At 55.9% G+C, this 20,636-nt stretch overlaps 1 protein-coding gene across 1 annotated transcript in view; it reads left to right on the top strand.

Moving 5' to 3' along the window:
• ATXN10 (ataxin 10) overlaps positions 1-20,636 on the top strand; it is a 95,946-nt gene that overhangs the window by 16,836 nt on the left and 58,474 nt on the right. Inside the window, exons 2-5 of the mRNA XM_056107009.1 lie at positions 4,424-4,615; positions 9,006-9,088; positions 14,177-14,273; positions 16,123-16,281. Coding sequence (XP_055962984.1) covers positions 4,424-4,615; positions 9,006-9,088; positions 14,177-14,273; positions 16,123-16,281 — 531 coding nt within the window. The remainder of the gene's footprint in view (positions 1-4,423; positions 4,616-9,005; positions 9,089-14,176; positions 14,274-16,122; positions 16,282-20,636) is intronic.

The following is a 20,636-nucleotide window of genomic DNA, read 5'->3' as shown; positions in this document are numbered from 1 at the left end:
TCCTTTGTGTGGGTGGCGCCCCGCCCCTTCTGTGGATGGCGCTGGTTGACAGGCGACGCTCCTCCGCTGGCCGCCCCTCTGCCCTGGAAATGCCGCGTGGGCACGTGTGCCGGCACCCTCTCGGGTCCCTCACGTGTTTGGAAATTCGGAGTGGGCAGCGGTTCTCTCAGTGCTGCCCACATGTCCTCCAGCGCCACATTCTGGCAGTCACCTTTCCCTCCTCGGTGCCCCTTTCCCCTTTTCTGGGTGTTCCCTGTGTCTCTGACTCAGCTGAGATGCTGTTTCAGGTGAGAGATGGATTTTGACCGTGGGAGAATGGTGGGGGAAGGGGAGCCCGGCAGGTCTGGAGCCCCTGAGAGCAGTGCTCGCCCTGGGGTCGGGGCTTGGCCGGACCAGGCTGCCTCCTAAGGCTTCAGTAGCCCGGCCTGGCTTATAAATGTCTTTTGTCAGGGAATGTCCTGCCACAGAGGCAGGGTGGGATGGGGGATGGGGGGGTGGGAGGGCTACTGGGATCCGTGGTGGTGGAGAATGGGCACTGGTGGAGGGGTGGGGACCCGATCGCTGTAGAGCTGAATCCCAAGGACAAAAATGTGTAAGTCTACAGCTGTGCCTCATGGTGTTTCACGAAGAAAAATTTAAGGGAAAAAAATGTCTTTTGTCTACTTCAAAGACTTATTTTGGTTCTTAATCTGACATTTCACTTATAATTAAAAACATTGATAACTGGAAATCAAGCTTCGTGGCCCAGGAACAGGACGCCAGCTTTGTGTCGGTGTTTGCTGGGATCGGAGCTGTCGTGCTTCGGGCAGCGTCTGTGGCTGTCTCCGTGCCCCCGTGGGGCCGTCGGGGAGCACAGCCCGAACTCTGGCCCCGATGGCACCGGCTGGCCAACGCCGAGGAACGGATTCTCCGGGCGTTCGGAGGCCTGTGAAGATGCATCTGACAATTTTGCCGTCGGCTGTTTCTGGCAGGAGACAGAAATATTTTTATTTTGTTTTTGTTCAGGCCAACTCAATCAAATCAGTTAAACAAGGCTTATGGTTTTAAGTAACAACCAGTGGTTATTATTATTTTAATCTCCGAACTTGTCTGTGTTTAATAGTTTTTCTCAGTGACAGTGGTTAAACTGCTCTAAACCACATAGGCCAGGTTTTAGTGAAATCTAAGGCATTAGAGTAAATCTTTTAACAAGTCTGAGTGTCGCCGTCACCGAGTACAAAGCGCTGCGTTTAGCTGCCTGTGGTGGGCGGGACGCGGGGAATTACCCGGGAGAGCGTGTGCACTGCCTGTTGGGCCCAGAATCGCCAGGAGTTTTCACATTCTGCTCGGCCGGGACTCGCCAAGATTAAACCCACAGATCTGTTCCAACTTGAAGGAAATGAAATTCTACCTTTTGTCTGATTCAAAGACTTTCTTCGGTTCTGTAATGTAACATTTCATTTGTGCGCTGTCTTGGGGGCATGCATTCCTGGCTAATGGGAATGTCTGACAGTTGCATTTTAATTGTCCTAAGTACTTTCTCCCTGCTGTGGATGGAGTCGCCCCACTTTCTCCAGTGCTGGGGAGAGCCGGCAGAGCTTCCCGGGTGGAACACAGGAACCACTGGGCTCGCTGGCGGTCAGGCTGCTGTGACTCATGCCCTTGTGTGGCTGCCGGTCGCCACAGACCGTGGAGTGGGCCGCTGGTGACCCGCCGTGCCTGGGCCTTCCCGGATGGCCGCAGGGAGGTGCAGGAGGAGAGACAGTTCCACAGTATTCTGTTAATGCTCACAGAGGACGGTTGCGGATGTGTTATATTGTATGAGACGGCGGTGACACAGTCTTGAGCTGTTTATTTTCTGGCCGTAGCCCAAGAGGTTCCCAAATTTATGTGACTGCCTACCTTCCTTTTCGGCCCAGCCGGGTTCGATTCCTCCGCCCCTCTTGGAGAGCCTGGCAAGCTACCGAGGGTATCGCACCCTCACGGCAAAGCCTGGCAAGCTACCCGGGATGTATTCAGTATGCCAAACACAGTAACAACAAGTCTCACGATGGAGACGTTACTGGGCCTGCTCGAGCAATTTGATGAACAACGGGAGGACAGTGACAGTGACAGTTTTGTAAAGCAAGTTTTGTTTGCTTGGGACAGTATGACAGTTGCGGTCCCAGTTAATGCGTGACGGGGTCACCCACCAGGCAGGCCTGAACGTCTGTGGTGGGGTGGGTAGCAGCCTCGGTGCCCTGAGAGCAGGGCTGGCCCTCTCGCGATTCACCATGGACGCTGGCACCGAGTCCAGGCAGGCCCGTGCCCAGGGAGGGTTGCCAGCAGGGCGCAGCTTCCTCTCCACAGCTCTGGTGGTGACACCCACTTTGCTGTCCTCTGAGTGGCCAGAAGAGGCTTGGTTGTAGCTGACCCAGATACACAGCTCTTCTGCCTGCAAAGCTCAAATCATAAATGTTGCAAAACTTCATACCAGTCAAGATCTAGGACCGTTAGTCCGGGGCTTACCCGGCACACAGCCGATCTGGTTTTCATCCCCCGAGCACCGCCAGGAACGATCCCCGAGCCCAGAGCCAGGAATAAGCCCTGAGCACTGCCAGGTTTGCTCCCGAGACAACCAGCCGGCCGAACAGAAACGCAGCTGCGTGCAGGCGATGCAGCTGGCGGGACTTCTCTGTGTTCTGATGTTTGTGTCTTTTCTGTGGGGCCTCCCAGGGGGTGGTCAGCAGGCCTGGGGCCGTCCCAGCAATTCTCAGTGCAAAGGCCGAGGGCTGCCAGGTCACGCTGGCTTGCGTGGGGGGACCCTCCAGGGTCACAGGCAGAGGTGGGAGGTGAGGGCGGGGCTCCAGCACACATCCTCTGGTGCCTGTGGGGGTCTGCAGTGCTCCGCGCCCCCTCCCTTTCGCTGCCTCTCTGGCCCTTCGATGGATTCTCTCCCCTGGAAATCGCCATCCTTCTTTGTGTCTTTCTGGAAGTTTTCAACTCGAAGGTGTTTTTCCTTTGCGTAGTGATCTCTGTAAGCGACCTCCTGATCCCGAAAGCGGCCTTGAGTGTCGGCGAGCCCGCGTTCTTACGTTGTCAAGGAAGGTGGCTTACCTCCTTGTTTCCCGGTTTCTCAGGCAGAGTGACTGCTGAACCCTCGACTTCGCTCCCTCTCTGGCTGTTCTGTCACGCAGAAGCCGTCTGCGCCCAGGACCAGCGGGGTGGCAGTTGCTGGGCCTGATCGGTAGAACTCCCGGTTTCCAATGCCCTGTTCACAGAACAAAGTCTGAAGGGCCTTGAAGAGGCAGTAAAGTCCAGGAACAGATCGGGGAGTACATTGGAGAGGAGGAGAACTTGGGCAGGCAAGCTGGGATCTGTTATGCCAAGGGTTCTGCCCACCTGGGTCCCGCTTGCGAAGGCCCCGGGTTCAGGGAGATGGTGATGAATGATGGCAGAGGAGGGACTTCATGCCTGCGGTCCGGGCAGAAGCGGCCTCTGGGGCGGACGGCAGCCGAGCCACACGGTCATTCGGGGCCATCAGCCCTGGTTCCAGAGGGCCAAACGAGCACATTATTCTAGGCTCAGGATTAGTCTGGGTGGATGTCAGATTGTCCAGCACAGCGGTTTTTCTTTCCCATTCAGACGGGGGGCTGTTTTGTTAGAGAATTCGCGGAATGAGGAAGTTGGCTTGTACCTAGGTGCCCTGTTGCACCCAGCAATTCTTGTCTTCATAACTCGGGGTGATAGAGTGGCAGCGGGCTCCTGGCAGAGAGGCCTGTGGCAACAGAGATCCACCGCGGCCTTGTCTCCCGGAAGAGGCTCTCTGCTGCGAGCCCTCTGCCCATCTCCTCCCTCCTGCGCTCCCCCCCACCCCGAGAAGGGGAGCCCCCCTCCCCCCGCTCCCGTCCTATGTGAAGATGATTGTTGCCATGATTGTCCTTACAGGGACGCGGGTGCAGGCTCTGTCTGGGGCGTGGGATGCAGAGGGGCCGTCTGTCTGCCTCGTGTTATTGCGGGGGCTCTCCCGATAGTGCTTGGGGGGTCCCTGGGACCTGGAACTCGGGTAAAGCGGCCATGTGGTGGCAGGGAGGCACCAAGGCCTGTGCTCTGCCACCGAAGCCACCGGGTCTGACGAAGAGCAGATCTTGAGTAAGGTGGCTACCAGAAAGGGCGGCAGTGCCAGGAAAGGGGGGCAGTGTCAGGGCGTGGGGAGCCCATCGTGTGAGTGCTGAGGGGTCTGGCGGGTGCCCCAAACTCCTCTCTGCTGAGTTATCTGCAGAGTGGAAACAGCTGCGGCGGCCTCCATGATAGACGCTGTGTGTCTGCTCTGGGTCTCTGGTTCTGGGCTGTGTCCGGGGCCAGAGTGGACCGGCCCGGCCCATCTCCCACAGAGACGAGTGGGGCATTTGGACACCTGAGGTGCTTTGCTTCTGGGGTTGTAACAAACCCTTTCCTGTTCCAGAGAGACGGCTCCCAGAACCATCTTCCAGAGAGTCCTGGACATCTTAAAGAAATCCTCCCGTACCGTGGAGCTGGCCTGCAGAGACCCGGCCCAGGTGGAAAACGTGGCGTCCAGCCTGCAGCTGATCACGGAGTGCTTCCGGTGCCTGCGCAACGCGTGTATCGAGTGTTCTCTGAACCAGAACACCATCAGGTACTGGGCTTCGTCCCCCACGGGCCTTGGGTCGAGTTCCTTGGTGTTCCGCGCGCGCCCCAGGCCCCTGTGGCTGCTCGGGGTGGTCCTGGCCTTCAGGTGCCACTTGCTGTTGCGGGAGGCCTGCTCTGCTCTTGTCATCCCCGGAGCCGGACCGCCCAGCCCGTGGTAAAGGTGGATGCGACACTCAGCCCCTGGGCTTCCTGCTCCCACCCGTAGCACCGAGGCTGGATTCGAACCCTGGCGCTGCCTGCTTACGCATGTGCGCGCTGGGCCCCCGCTGCCCTTGACTGGAGCGCCCCGCCCACCGTTGCTCTCCTCAGCCTCCCCGGGGTCAGACTGAGCAAGTGTGTTTTCCACGTTTCTTTTAAAAATGAAGTTTGGCAGAGCTGGACCAATAGCACAGCAGGTAGGGCGTGTTTGCCTTGCACGCAGCCAACCCGGGTTCGATTCCCAGCATCCCATAAGGTCCCCTGAGCACGCCAGGAGTAATACCTGAGTGCATGAACCAGGAGTAACCCCTGAGCATCGCCAGGTGTGACCCAAAAACCAAAAAAATAAATAAAGTTTGGCGGCTGTGCCTGGGGCTAGTCCCAGCTCTGCCCGGGGCCACGTGGTGCTGGGTATCAGCCCGGACCTTCTGGTGGGAGGCTCGCCCGCCCACCCGCCCGCCTGCTGGGTGCCCTCAGCCTGTTCTCACCCTCACTGACGCCTCTGGCGGTCTCCGGCTCTACTGAGTTTGCAAAGTGGGCCCTGAGGCACACAGGGAATCCCCAGGGCTCCCCGCCGGGCACCTTCGCCTTGGATTTTTATGGAATTTGCGTTTCATTAAGATTTTCACCTGAGATGAAGTCAGCAGCCACAAGAGCAAGCGCCTCTCTCTCCCGGGGCCTCCAGGCCCTGTCGCTGTTGGGACGGGGGGGCCTGGGCTGGCCCAAAGCCCCCGAATGCTCTCACGGCATCGACAGTCCCACTCGGGCCTTGGAAGTGATTCCTGGGAGTTTGAGATGAGAGGAGGTGGCCAGAGCCTCCAGTCCTGAGCCCAGCTGCAGTTCCCTGGCAGTAACTGGGTCAAGGCAGTGGTCATCTCAGTGCTGGTGGTCAGCGTGAGCGGGGGGCGGGGGGCTCAGCTCGTTTATTCTGTCCCTTCCTGGGCAGGGCCCTCGGTGGGCGTGGGAGGGGAGGGGAGGGGAGGGAGTCTCGGGCACAGCTTGGACTGGGGGCCGGCAACACTTCCCTTGGTGCACGCCAGCCTGCTGGGGCCTGAGGAAGCCCGCATGGGGCCTGCCCGAAGCACCGGCTCCGTCCCAGGAACTCGGTGGGCCATGTCCGGTTTGGCCTCGGAGCCCGTTCCAGAGAGAGCGGCCTCCTGTTTCTCCGTCCTCACAGGACCGTGACGGAGCCTCTCCCAGACGCCCTCGGTCAGTCTGGCTCCAGGTCAGACGCCTGCTGTCCCCATGTCACCACGGGGCAGCCCTTCAGACAAGGGCCTGTGCTGTCCCTGTGGCCACACAGGATGCCGGGGCCTCGGCAAGGCCGCTCAGTGAAGCCTGGGGTGGGCAGGCGCTGTCTTGCTTCTGCCCTGCCTGGGGGCCCCACGGTGATGGCGTTCTCTCCTGCCACGGCGACTCTCGTGCCCGTCTCTGCGTGGAAGGCACCTCTTCCGAACGTTACAAAACACAGTAGGGCGAACCTGATGCCACCATTGTCCGGGGGTCCCCGAAGTCAGCACCCTCACTCCTTCCTGGGGCCTGGGATTGGGTTTGGCAGCCCCACCTGACAGTGCTCAGGACTGACTCCTAGCTCTGTGCTCAGGGATCCCTCCTGGCGAGGTTCAGGGACTCTGAGGTTCTGAGGATTGAACTCACGTTGGTGGTTGCCAGGCAGGCGTCCTCCCTGGTCCCTGATCCGGGCTCTTACTGTTGCTTGGGTTGGAACCAGGGAAGGTTTCTGGGAGTCGCTTCTCCGTTTCCTTCTGGAGTTGTTACTACCCACTGTGGATTTACAGAGAAATTCTACCTTTCATGGTTGAGGAAATTCGATCTTTCATGCTGTGTTTGGGCCTCAGGGGACCATATACAGTGACTTTTTTTGGGGGGGGGAGCTTTTTAGGGGGGTTACCCCGGGTGATGCTTAGGGGTTCCTCCTGGCTCTGCACTCAGGAATCACTCCTGGTAGTGCTCAGGGGACCATATGGGATGCTGGGGATCGAACTCAGGTCGGCTGCGTGCCAGGCAAACGCGCTGTACTATAGCTCTGGCCCCTTAGGTGGGCATCTGTACTGGAGACATAAAATCGGGCTGGCCTGTGCGAGCATGGAAGCGTGCACACATGTGTGCTCACACCCCACGCCCGTGTGGAAGATTTCTGCTCTGGCAGCCAGTTCGAGCCTGACACAGTGATGGTTTAGTGGAGGAAAGGGGTGGCCCAGATCACAGGTGTCTGGGCTCAGCCATGCCCCACATTACAGCTGAGAAAGCCCAGCACTTTCCTCCTGTGGGTCCTCCCCAGCATTTATTAATATTTCTGAATGTAAATAAGGGCCGGAGCAATGGCACAGCGATAGGGTGTTTGCCTTGTGCGCAGTTAGCTCGGCCGAGCCAGGTTTGATTCTTCTGTCCCCCTCGGAGAGCCTGGCAAGCTCCCCGTGACGCATTCGATATGCCAGACACAGTCACAACAAGCCTCACAATGGAGACGTTACTGGGCCCGCTCGAGCAAATCGACGATCAGCGGGAGGACGGCGCTACGTGGCCGAGGAAAACCGCAGCAAGTGGAGAGAAAAGAGGGGCTTTCCCTGCAGGGCCCGCAGCTGGGGGCGTCCCCACAGGGGGAGCGGGGGTTCCCCTCCGGGTTCCAGCAGCACTCAGGAGCGCCCCAGTGTGGAGGAATGTGACTGTCGGGGGTGTGTCAGAGTGCTGGGGAGGGCAGGTGGCTGGCGGGGCCTGGTTTCCTCAGCACCGACGACGACGTGCTCTTCAGTTCCTCTTCGGCCCAGGCGGCCGGGAGAAGAGCAGCTCCCGCCCCCAGCCACAGGCCCGGCCCCTCAGGGTTAGCTTTCCTCGACCCAAGAGCCCTTCCAAAGGCTTTTGGGTGGAGAAAGAGAAGGGTTGGAGTTGGAGAAACTTGGACGTTATTTAGGCATCCCTGGGAAGCATATTGTCCAGTTAGAAATATAAAAGTCTGATAAGAACTTGGAAGTGACCTTAACTAACCACTGAGTTTGGACCTGTCAGGGTTCGGATCAAAACACTCACGGGTGTGTTTGTGTATGAGTGTGTGTATATGTGTGAGTGTGAATTTGTGTGTGAATTTGTGTGTGTATGTGTATGCGTGTGTGATTGTAAATGTGTGTGTGGGGGAGTATTTTGTTGGAATAGGCTAGTGGACTATTGGCCTAACGTGTTTAGGATCGCCAGGCTGTCCTCGTAAGAATCAGGTAATGGAGCCTGAGATGTGAGTCCAAAGCACCGTGGAAAGTAACTGTAGCCGCCCTGGGCCCACCATGGCTGTAGCTTTGGGGGAGGGGCCTTGTTGGCGCTGGTGCTGGATTAGGGTTCTGCTTCCAGCGCACTTCTAAAACTGCAGGGGTCCCCTCTAGCCTAGGTGCTCACGAGGGCACCTTACCCAAGGAGAGTTTCCAGTGCCTTGTGGCTGCCTGCTTGACACGCCACCTTGCCCGGAGCAAGTGTGTGTTTGTGTGTGTGTGTGTGTGTGTGTGTGTGTGTGTGTTTTCTATTTTCAGTAAGTAAAGAGTCAGCCCAGAGGCGTGATGCTGTATGGCCTAGATCTTTGTAGATCTTTTTCCTTTGTTTAAGCATCACACTGTGTGCGGCTGGGATCCTATATTGCCAGGGTCCAGGGAACAGGCTATAAACCAACAAGCCAACACCTATGAAATTTCAGGAAGTTCTCAAAACTGTCCAAAACAGTTCAGTCTGGATATGAATAGAACTTCTTGCAGGGGTCGCCGGTCTCTGGCGGATGGCTCAGTTCTTGCCTTGTGGCGTGGAAGATAAATTTTGAATGACTGAACATGTCTGTGTTCTGATAAATCTGCGTTAGTGAACATGGAGATTTGAATTTCACACATTGTCACATGGTGAAATTACATCCTTGCCCCGGAAACCTGGGCACACAGAAACAGGCAGCAGGGCCACTTGCCTCCATCCCCCAAAGCCAGTTCTTGGGGGGCCGGGGTGTGGCGAGCCCACACCCGGCGATGCTCAGGGTTCCTCCCGGCTCTGCACTCAGGAATCACTCCCGGCGGTGCTCGGGGACCACCTGGGATGGCGGGAGTCGAACCCGGGTTGGCTGCGTGCAGAGCAGACGCCCTGTCACTGTCCTGTCCCTCGGCCCTTCTGACTTTTGTCTTTGAACCCTGGCACAGGAACTTGGATCTGATCGGCATGGCCGTTGACTTGGTTCTTCTCTTCCGTGAGCTGCGCGTGGAGCAAGACTCGCTGTTGACAGGTAACCCATCTGAGTACTTGGTGCCTCTGAAGGGTGGAGAAGGCCGTGTGCTTTGACTCGTCCTCAGAGCGGGTGTTTTCTACCTGATGACGCAGAAAAACCTGGTTGGGGATACTGAGAAATGATCCTGGGGACCCGGATCAAAGGGTCCCCCAAAACCTTGTTTCTGCAGTGTTGCATATTGAGCTTATTTTTCTAGCCCCACCTGATAAATCATAAAAAGGAACTCTGGGTACTCAGGTCGAGGGGCCAGCAGCGGGCACCCATGAGCCTGTCCCTGTCCCCCCCGGCAGGGAACGGCAGTCCGTTCTGAAGGCTGTGTGTGGTGGTTCGGAGCCAGCCGTGCCGTGTGACTGCTGAGAAAGCCCACGTGGGGGGTCCTGTGTCCCTCCCGGCGGAGTGACCAGGCGCAGGGCCAGCCCCTCAGGATGCCTCGTGCACGGAGCCCCGCTCCGCCCGCTGACACAGTAACTTCAGGGTCGCCCCCTTCTCCGGGGCACCTGTGGGTTGCCGTTTGCTCCGCTCCTGTTTGTCATTGTCCGAGTCGCTCCTTGTGACTTCCTGTGCCCTTGGCTCTGCTCTGTCTCAGAGCGGCTGCAGGAGGTGTGTTGGGTCGTGTGGCTGCGGGGCTCGACTGAATAGGATGTCAGGCACTCACAGTCTGGTGCAGTGACCACCGTTTTAATGTTTTATTTTTTGGCTTTTCTGGGTCACACCCAGTGATGCTCGAGTTATTATTCCTGGCGGTGCTCCGGGGACCGAATGGGATGGTGGGGATCGAACTCGTGTCAAACGCGTTCAAGGCAGGCGCCCTCCCCGCTGTACACTGACTCTGGCCCCGTGAGTACCACCTTGAATGCTGACCCTGGCAGCCACCCCCACCTCCCCGCTCTGGTCTTGCCTCTGAGAACACCTCAGGAGATGGAACTTTTTTCCTCAAATTGTGTGACCATCTGTGTCTGGCTTCACTGACCCCGTATTTTGTGTGTGTGTGTGTGTGTGTGTGTGTGTGTGTGTGTGTGTGTGTGTAGGGGATGGCACACCCAGCAGTACTCAGGGCTGACTCCTAGCTCTGCTTTGAATCACTCCTGGTGGTGCTTGGGGGACCCTGTGAGCTGCTGGGGATCGTTCCCGGTGAGCTGTGTGCAGGGCACACCCCTCTCCAGGGTCCTGGCTTAGACCCCAACACGTTTTCTCTCCAGGCCTCTTGGCTTTCGTGCCCGAGCGCTGGGCCTTGTGTGCCTGTGAGCATGTGGGTCGGGACTGCCGCGCACCTGTCTTCCGTTCCCTTGGGCGTAGACTCGGGAGTTGAGTTGCTGGATCAACTTTGTCTTGCAATCCTTAAGGAACGACCAGACTTTCTTTAGCTGCCGAACCGTTCCACATTTTAATCACCCGTGGATAAGGTTCCAGTTTCTCCACATTCTTGCTAGTACGTTTTTTTTTTCCCTTTTTTTGAATTAGAGTCATTCTGATGGGTGCGAAGTGGTATTTCATCGTGGGTTTTGATTTGTTTTTCCCTCACAACTAATGATCCGGAATATCTTTCCATTTGCTTGTTGGCCATTGTCTTGTCTTCTTTGCGGAAAAGAAAAGACTTCACGTCTCTTCCCCAGTTTCTGCGTTGACTGGTCTCTCTTTTTTGTCTTTGAGTTGTCGGAGATCTTGTGTATTATGATGGCCGTAGGTCCGTCTGGGGAGAGTTGGCAGCTGGAGGCGAGTCTTCCAGTTCCTGGGTCTTTGCACTTCAGCGTTGATTTGGGTCTTTCTGAGCAAACCCAGGATTCGTGTGTGTGTGCGGACAGGGTGCTTGACAAGGGCGGCCCTCATTGAGAATTTGATGAAATTTGGTTTCACAGTGGACCTTACAGTGTGATAGTATGTTTGCGACTAATACAAGTCTTCAAGGGCTATTCTAGTTTCTCACACAGTGCCTGCATTACGCTGTGAGAAACTTCCTCTTCGTGTTTTTGCTGGGTGTCTGTGCCAGATTTTTGTTACTACTCTTGAGGTAAGAACTGTAATTACATTGTCAAAATAATATTTAGAGTATTATTTTCAGAGAATAATTGCAGTGGTGTGACGAATATATTATGCTCACCAAATTCTGTGTAAACACAAGCATGAGTTATTTTAATTGGGTTATTGATGTTGTTTTTGGCCTTTATTCTTTCCTAATCTGTAAAAATGTTGGGATTTTTGAGGGGCTTTATAACATTAGCAATATTTACATAAAGATCAGTTGACAAGTTGTTTGGTAAAAGTAACCTATCATTTGTGCTTGTCTGGAGTCTGCTTGTTTCTGGGATGTCGTGAAGCTTCGCCCTCCCAGAACCGTGCTCTGCTTCTGCGCGCTGATCTCGTCGGCCAGCGGGTTGATCTGTCAGTTCGGGTGCCTTTCAGACCTGCTTCTGTTGTGAGCTTCTCTGGTGTGTAAAGTTTTATTTTTTTTTTCTTTTTGGGTCACACCCGGCGATGCTCAGGGGTTATTCCTGGCTCTGCACTCAGGAATTAACACCTGGTGGTGCTCGGGGGACCCTATGGGGTGCTGGGAATCGAACGAGGGTCGGCCGTGTGCAAGGCAAACGCCCTCCCTGCTGTGCTATCGCTCCAGCCCCTGGTGTGTGAAGTTTTACGAGGATCTGAGCGTAAGGACTTTCAAACGTTTCGTGGATGTGTGTCATTTTAACTGTGACATCCTAAGATGTAGGATGCAGGTGGCCTTGATTCCCAGTGTTTCTGTGCGTCTGCTGTTGACCCACTCACGGTCACATGCAGCTGGCCTTGCAGCCAGCCCTCTGGTGCCCTGCACTCCACCCATTCGTGCACACCCCCAGGACGGCCCCCGGAGAGTCGGGTGCGTGGGTGACCTGTCCGCTGTGCGGCCAGCGAGAGTCCCTTCCACTTCTTTGACATTAGGAAGTTGGTCTCCCGTGAAGTGGGGATAAAACTTGCCACTTTCTCAGCTCTGTCTCCCGTGTATGTGACCCACGACAGCCCGAGAGGGGCAGGCGGGCTGGTCCCTGGACTCCAGCGGGCGGGTGTCTCCCTGCAGGGCTAAGCGCTTGCCAGTGGTGACGCAGGCGGGGAAGACCCAGCCCGGCCCTCTGCCCCGGCAGGAATCGGCCCATCAAGGAAGAGAAGACGTCACCCAAGAATCTGAGTTGCAGTGGGAGATTTTGTTCCTGTAAAGGAATTCCCTTTAATGGCAAGAGAATTTCCAGCGTCCTTAAAACTTTCTAAGCTTCTGCTTCGCTGGATCCAGTCCCAAGGCCCCGAGCCTCTCCCCTTGGGCTCTGCCAGGATCGGAGTTCTTTCCGTTTAAACACGGTGGCCTCATTCCCGGCGGAGCACTGGACAGCCAGATGTACAGAGTCACGGTGGGTGAGCCTGCATCGGCACAGTTCCCTCCGGAGGGCATGGTGGAGCTTCTCTCGTAAAGGGTGGGACCCCCTGGGCGCGCACAAGTGTCAGTGACGCCCAGCTGTCTTCTTGTATGTGGCCTGGCTTCACTGTCCTTAAAGCCCTCTGCTCTCCGCCTCTCTCACCTCCCTACCATGTGGCTGTGAGTCCTTTTCTGGAAGCTTCCAGCGTTGGATCCATATGCATTGTGCACTCACGTTCTGGTTCTTCGTGTCTCTTCGGGGCTCGGGAGCAGAAGCCTTTTTATTCCTGAATATGGTCTCTCGTCGTCTGGATGGACCCGTTCACTTTGTTCCTTTCTAACACGGAACCACCTTGGTGGTCTGAGAATTGCGGCTGTTGGAAATGCCTGCGTGTGGGTCTCTGTGTGGACCCAGGATTTCACCTCCCTCGGGCCTGAACCAGGGAGCACTACTGCCGGGCGGGTTGTTCAGTGTGCTTTGTCCCGTAAGAAACCCCAGACTTGCCCGGAGCAGCTGCTTCTGTCTCTGGAGGACAGTCCCCGCTGTCCCACATGCTTGGCCAGCGTCTTCGTCTGGTGACAGATTCTGTGGATGTTAGCCAGGCGTTGAGTTTTGTCAGAGTCTCAGACAAACTGCTTGTTGAGAGCTACTAAAAAGGAAGGCTGAATTCGACTGTGGAATTGTTTCTTTCCTATATACATTTGTCAATTATTCTTTTATCTGTAAGTGTGTGTGTGTGTGTGTGTGTGTTGCTGGGTGATTGAAATTGAAATTGTTTTTATGTTTTCTGGTCATTACGAATAAAAAAATTCAGAAATAATGGTGGTGGGATTGGTGTTGAAATATTGAGTGTAATCAACTGTTGTGAACAACTTTATGAGAATGAAATTTAAAACATATATAAAAACAAAGAGTAAAAATTCAGTCACTGAGGGACTTTGAATAAAAGTCATCCAACGCTGCTTTTTTCTTTTAAGTTCATTCTACCTGAGTTTCGGTGGTGGTGACTTTCCTTTCATGCAGGGGCTCGCTCAGGGACCTGCTTATCATTAACTTTTCGTTCTTGCGTAGCCCCGGGGCTCAGATGTCCGTGAGCACAGGTGTGGAACGTGAGTGTGAGGGTGACTGTCCTCTAACTGGAGGCCATATCCCAGTCGGGCTGGCTGCAGTCCCAGGCGTGTCCATGCCGACGTTTGCCGTTTTCTTCGAAAGAAAAAGGCCGGCGAGACGGCGCAGTCACTGGTGTGCTCCTGCCCGGCCCCTGGGCCCCGTGGGCACCGCTGCCCGTGTGACTGTGGGCACAGGCCCACACTGTGCTGCTGGGCCTCGCTGTGCTCCGGGCGCCTGGAGCCAGTGCCCTCGGCTCACTGAGCCGTCCCAGCCTGCAGACCTGGTAGGGTTTTTTTGTTTGTTTGTTTTTTCGTTTTTGGTCTTCTTGGGTCACATCCGGCGATGCTCAGGGGTTACTCCTGGCTCTGCACTCAGGAATTACTCCTGGCGGTGCTGGGGGAATCGAACCCGGGTCGGCCGCGTACCAGGCAAATGCCCTCCCCGCTGTGGTATGGCTCCGGCCCCGGACCTTGTGATATTAAGGTCGTTCCCCAGGTTTCCTGTTTCATGATGCACAGATCGATGTTAAGATGTATCACTCGTTGCATTGAGATGTTGACCATCTGTTTTTCTCACTTTTGCCAACCCTCAGCTTTTCGCTGCGGCCTGCAGTTTTTAGGCAACGTGGCGTCCCGGAACACAGAGTCCCAGGCTGTCGTGTGGATGCATGCCTTTCCTGAGCTCTTCCTGTGAGTACGTGACTAGGAGTTTGGGAGTTTTCTGACTCGTGAGGAGATTGTGGTTGTATCATTCCATTTACATCAAGTTCAGAACTCACCCTTCGGAACAGAATTCAGGAGCCTGGTGGGTCTCGCAGTGAGAGCGGGCAAGGTGGCCGCTCCCTCAGAGGGCAGGCGGAGCTCCTGGGACCCGGGTCTGCGTGCTGCTACGGGGTGTCCAGAGCCCAGCGCATGGAGCGCTACGTGAAGATACGTGCGTTTCATCGTGGGAAGTTTTCACGACAAGAAAAGAAAAGTTTTTTGGGCTGGAGCGATAGCACAGCGGGTAGGGCATTTGCCTCGCACACGGCCGACCCGGGTTCAATTTCCAGCATCCTATCGGGTCCCCTGAGCACCACCAGGAGTAACTCCTGAGTACAGAGCCAGGAGTAACCCCTGTGCATCGCTGGGTGTGACCCAAAAAGCAAAAAAAAAAAAAAAAAAGAAAAAAGTTTTGACTAAAATAAGAAATACTGTTAAGTAAATTTATAAGAGAATTCCAAATGGAGGAAATACTGGAATATAGGCAATTAATTTGCCACATGTTTGTCGAGAGCACATCCTATGTGCCCAGCACAGCTGTCCGCGCTTTGGACGACCTGTGGCCTGTGGCTTTCCAGCCCGTTGATGTGTGGGACACGGCATGGCCCTAGCCATCTCCACCTTGTTCTGACCAGCTCTGCTCCTAGAAGTTGAGCGTGGAAATGAAAGGCCGGGAGTCGAGCCAGCCTAGGTCGGAAAGTGCCGCCGGGAGGGGAGTCCTGGTTCCCACCGCGCTCTCCGCTGCCCAGTGGGGTGTCCTGGCGGCAGCAGGCCAAGGAACAGCATCTGCTGTTGCTTGAATGCCCCGAACATCCGCTCTGGGAACAGATGCTTCCCCGATGCTGGTAACCGGCCTTGCCGGACTGGAACTCCTGTGCCATGCCTGGAGCTTCCCCGGGGCGCAGGGCTGTCGGAGGCCGGTAAAGTCGGGTCTTGGCGGCGGATAAACTCACTCGAGTCCCTCGCTGGCTCTCAGATCACTGCAGGGTGCGTTGAAGGTATGAAATCTTTATAATAATGAGACTTAGGTGGAAGGAAAGAAACGAGGAATTCGAGGTACAGAAATACAAAGGTAAGGGGCTGGAGCGTTAGCACAGCGGGGAGGGCATTTGCCTTGCACGCAGCCAACCCGGGTTTGATTCCCAGCATCCCATAGGGTCCCCCGAGTACCACCAGGAGTATTTCCTGAGTGCAGAGCCAGGAGTACACCTGTGCATTGCTGGGTGTGACCCGAAAAAGGAAAAAAAAGAAAAGGAAAAAAACCAAAACAGAAATAGAAAGTCCAGGCTTCACGTAATGGTTGTTCATGAAACCAGGATGTTAGTGAAACGGCCTAACGGAGAGCCAGCCCTGGAGGGGCTCCTTCGGCCGTGGATTCTCTTGCCAGCCTTAAAGCAGAAAGTCACGTTGAGGGGCTGGAGCGATAGCACAGCGGGGAGGGCGTTTGCCTTGCACGAGGCCAACCCGGGTTCGATTCCCAGCATCCCATAGGGTCCCCTGAGCACCGCCAGGGGTAATTCCTGAGTGCAGAACCAGGAGTAACCCGTCTGTGCATTGCCGGGTGTGACCCAAAAAGCAAAAAAAAAAAAAAAAAAAAGAGTCCCGTTGATGGGCACAACCTTCCCTGGCGCCCTGGTGTGCTTGTTCCAAAGCGTTGAGATCCCCCCGCATCCTTCGTCATAGAAGCGTGTCCGGTTTTCCGTGGGGTCGTTCCTGTCCTCTGCCACTCTCATCCTGTTGCCAGCGGGACTAACATTCTCGTCTCTGCTCGTGAAAGGTCTTGCTTGAACCACCCGGACCGGAAGATCGTTTCCTACTCTTCCATGATTCTCTTCACGTCTCTCAACGCCGAGAGGCTGAAGGACCTGGAAGAAAATCTCAACATCGCCATCGACGTGGTGGACGCTCACCGGAGGCAGCCGGAGTCCGAGTGGCCGTAAGTGTCTCGGGGGGGCCGAGAACCCCGCGGGGCCTGGAAGCGGGAGACAAGGTCCGGGCGGGTGTGGGGGCGGGTGCCCGGGGTTCAGCCCGGGTTCGAGCCCCATCTGTGTCTCGTGGTGTCCGTTCAGCTGAGGCTGTCGCCCTTATGTCCTCGGTCCATGATGAGTTATTTTCCTCTCTGGTTGCTTTTGGGTTTTCCTGACTTCCAGATGTCGTGGGGTGAGTTTCCGGGGCTGTCGTCCGGGCTCCCCCAGCAGGAGCCGGTAGGTCTCCGCCTTCCGCTGAATTGAGACTTTTCAGCCTTAATTCGCGCATCCTCTAGCCCACGGTCTTTTTCTTCCTAGTTGTAGCGGGGATTGAACCCGGGTCTCCGGCATCCAAGGGGCGCGTTCTGCCCCCGAGCCCCAGCCCTGCCTCTCAGCCCCGTTTCCTTCTTCCCTCCTTCCTCGAGTGTCCAGTTTGCACACAGGCCACTGCAGGGCCAGAGCCGAAGCAGACGATGTGATGACGCACTGGCCTCCGCACAGCCTGTCACGGCCGCCTCCCCCGCGGTCACTGTCACCTGAGAGCTGTGCGGGGTGCTGAGATGGGTGCTCCTGGGTACGGAGACTCCCTCTGCTATGGGGAACCCTCCCCCACATTAGACACACACACGCGCGCGCACACACATGCCCAGCTCAGCTCCCTGCGCCTGTTCCCTCCGTGTCCGGCCTGGACGCCTCTGCTGACACTCCGAGGAGCCCTTCAGCTCGGCGCCGGGGGGCTGAATCAGCCTTGCCATTGTTCAGCAGAGCAGCTGGGATTTTGACAGAGGTGACATGAACCTAGATCAATTGGGGAATATCGTCGTTTTCAGTAGGTTTTTTTTTTGTCTCATTTTCAAACGTCCATCGGCTTGGGGCCGCACCCTGGCGGCGCTCAGGGGACCGGTCGTGCCGGGCATCACCCCCGCAGTCCTGGACTGAGCCTTCCAGCCCACCAAGAGGGGGATTAGCTGTTCTCTCTGGAGGGCAGTGGTGCCCGGGAGGCCTGGGGCCGTGCTGAGGCGGAGGGGGCGGAGGGCAGGCGGGGCCGGGCCTTGGACTCACGCCTTCCAGCCCTGCCCCACACCTGTTTGGTAATCTGGTCATTTATAAGTCCTGGCATGTTTTTTGTTGCTTTGTTTTGTGTTTGGACCACACCTGGCGGTGCTCGGGGCTAACTCCTGGCTCTGCACTCAGGGATCACTCCTGGTGATACTTGGGGGACCCTGTGGGGTGCCGGGGTTCAAACCAGGGTCAGCCGCACCCTGCCTGCTGTACTGTCGCTCCGGCCCTTTGGCTTTTTTTTTTTTTAAATTTTATTCACTATTGACATTTTTTGATACTGTTATAACATCAAAAGTGTGCTTTCCGGACTTTCTTGATTTGATTTACGAATTGTTAATTGCGAGTTTATCGACGCATGACCAAGGGGCCGGGGAGATACGGGTGGGCGCGCATGGTCCAGGGCCTCTTGGGCCCCTGGTACCTCAGCGCTGCTGGGTGTTGCTCTGGTGGCTCTTGATAGCCAAGTCACCCATCTTGCACCACTGGGCTGGCATCCTTGGGAAGAAGCTGGGGGCCAGAGAGAGAGAGGACGGCTGGGCAGGGCACTCGCCCTGTGCACGGCTGACCTGGTGCCCTCCCTGGCTCTTCTTTTGCTTCCCCCAAGCACCCGCAGGAGTGCTCCCTGAGCACTGCCGGCATGGCCCCAAATGAAGAGGCTTTTGCGTTCACCTGCTGTCTTCCAGATTTGCCAGGCTCCGTAGTTCTCAGTGCTCTGTGATGGCTGTAGGTTCCCGTGGCTCTGCGCCCTGCTGGGTACGCCGAGTTCATCTCACTTTCCTGCCTGCTTGCCCCGAGCAGCGCCCCTGTGACCTGGAAGCCCCTGCCCGCCCTTCCTCCTCTGCGCCCTGGGTTGAAGACCTGCGTGTCACTGGGTTCTGTTGGCCTCGTCACGGTCATGGCGAGCCAGCTTGAGAGCCGTTAAACCAGCTCAGGAGCATGGGCACAGACTGCAGAGGCTTGCTGGTGGGACCCGAGATTCCCAGACTTCGCGGCCTGCTGCCCCCCGTGGAGAAGGACTCCCTCGGCTCCCCTGGAAACGCACCTTCTCTCTCGGCGGACCCACGCGCGTGCCCGTGCTCCTCCCCTCATCGTTCCTGTAGTTTTCTCCTGTCTCCGTGGCTTTGTCTGGCTTGGAGATCAGGCTAATCCTGTCCCCCGAGAATGTGTGTTGGAGTGTTCCCTTTCTCTCTGGGCTATTGTTATTTTGGGGCAGTGTGTGAAGTGGCCCTGGGAGTTCTCCGTAAACTCCGGTGGAAATTACCCGCGGAGCCATCTGGTCTCGGCCTTTTACTCAGGGGTGTGGGGAGGGTTCGAGTCGCACTGCAGCAAACGTTTGCTCAGCGGAGGACTTCAGCTGCCCCCGCTGGTCTTCCATGGCCCTCCTGGTCTCCTGGTCCCAGCCGACCCCTCCTGGACTCAGCTTGGGTGCCGCCCACGTAGGAGTGCTCCATTCGGCCTCAGTACTCTTGATTCGTCGTTCTCAATTCTTTATCGTTTCATTCCCTCAGAATCATGTCCCCTCTTCATTACTGATTTTAATTAATCCTTTTATTCTCTCTCTGGGTCAGTATAGTTTTAAGTTTTTTGCTTTTTTTTTTTTTTTTCAGAGAAGCATCTTGGTTGGTTTTTCTCTTGTGCGTCTTTTTTTAAAATTTTTTGTTTGTCTGTTTCACTTCTTTCTGCTGTAATCATCATGACTCTGCTCAGAGTTTAGTTTGCTTTTTCGTAGTTAATGGGAGATTAGGTTTTGAAGACTCGCCTTTTGTGTGGACATTGACATCTAGGCCTGTCTTTGTCAGAACTGCTTTAGTTCTAAAAGCTGCTGTTGCGTTTTCATTTTCGCTTACTCCAAATTTTATTCTGATTTCCTTTGACCTATATTTCCTTTGGCCTGTTTTTTACTAAGAACCCTGTTTGCATTCCACATTTCTGCATATTACTGATTTTTAGTTTCATATCATTGTGGTCTGCGAACAAACTGACTTGAATGAATTCACTTGTGGTGCCAGGGTCTGGCTCGGGCCTCGCCCTGCAGGGTGAGCTATACCCTGTGTCTTAGGAACATATTTAATTTGATTCTTTAAAATTCCGCCCCTGGGGGCTGGTGCGATAGCACAGCAGGGAGGGCATTTGCCTTGCACGCAGCCAACCCGGGTTCGATTCCCAGCATCCCATAGGGTCCCCTGAGCACCACCAGGGGTAACTCCTGAGTGCAGAGCCAGGAGGAACCCCTGTGCATCGCCAGGTGTGACCCAAAAAGGAAAAAAAAAATCCACAAATAAAATTCCGCCCCTCCCCCCATGCTCAGGGCTTCCTTCTGATCTCTGGGCTCAGGGTGGGTCCTGGCAGAAATGGATCGACCCTCTGCTATGCCAGGGATCGAGCACATGCCGGCGCCTTCCCTGCTGGACTGTCTCTCTGGCTTGTCACGTTGTCGTGGTCGTTTTCTAGTGCTGTTCTCCTGTTCTCCAGAGCAGTTTTCGGCTTTGGAGGCAGGAGGGGCACCTCCCAAGTGGTGTGCAGGGCACCCATGGGCCTTCTCCGGCTCCTTGGCCAGCCAGGCCGGGGCGGGGCGGGCGGGGGGGTGGCATGTTTGACCATGTTGCCGTGAGTGACCTGAGCTTTCCCTGGGCTGCTGGGTTGTCTCTAGAGCTGCACCCCCCTCCCCCCCAAGGAGCTCTGTGGACCTCGTACCAGCGATTGAACCTAGGGCGGTCCCGTTCCTCCCTTGAGCCCTCGGGGCCCTGCGCGGTGGTCACTCTGGGGTCTGCGTGGTCTCAGGGTGGGAGACCCCGTCTGTATTTCACAGGCGCAGAGGAAATTTCTCCGTTCTGGCCTCTTCCGGTGTGAAGCTCTCTATCCTTCCTTAGAAATTACATGTAATTTTAGAATTATTTTTCTAAACATTCATTTCTGTTGCTAATTACTGTGCACACACAAGCAAGTCGGTACTTTAAAATGTGGTGGCCTTGGTGCCTAACTCGGCCGCCGCCGCCGCCACCCCCCCCCCCCCACGGCGGCAGATGAGTCACTGGATTCAGCCGCTCGGGGTGGTGGGGGGGTGTCTCCCGTACCCACTTGTGCTTTTTCTTGAGTTTCTCGGGCTGACGTTTTGACCTTCTGCAAGCTTTTTCTGCAGTATGAAGAGCAAAGATCATCAGGGGCAAAATAGAAAATAAATTTGGCCTCGCTCGGCTCCATCGTCAGAAGGGTGGGGAGGCAGGGTGGGAGAACAGGAGGTGACGTGCCCTTCACCCCTGGA

The sequence above is a fragment of the Sorex fumeus genome, unplaced genomic scaffold, assembly GCF_029834395.1.
Source record: "Sorex fumeus unplaced genomic scaffold, SorFum_2.1 ptg000153l, whole genome shotgun sequence".
Taxonomy (NCBI): Eukaryota; Metazoa; Chordata; class Mammalia; order Eulipotyphla; family Soricidae; genus Sorex; species Sorex fumeus.
This window is presented reverse-complemented; position numbering and strand designations above follow the sequence as displayed.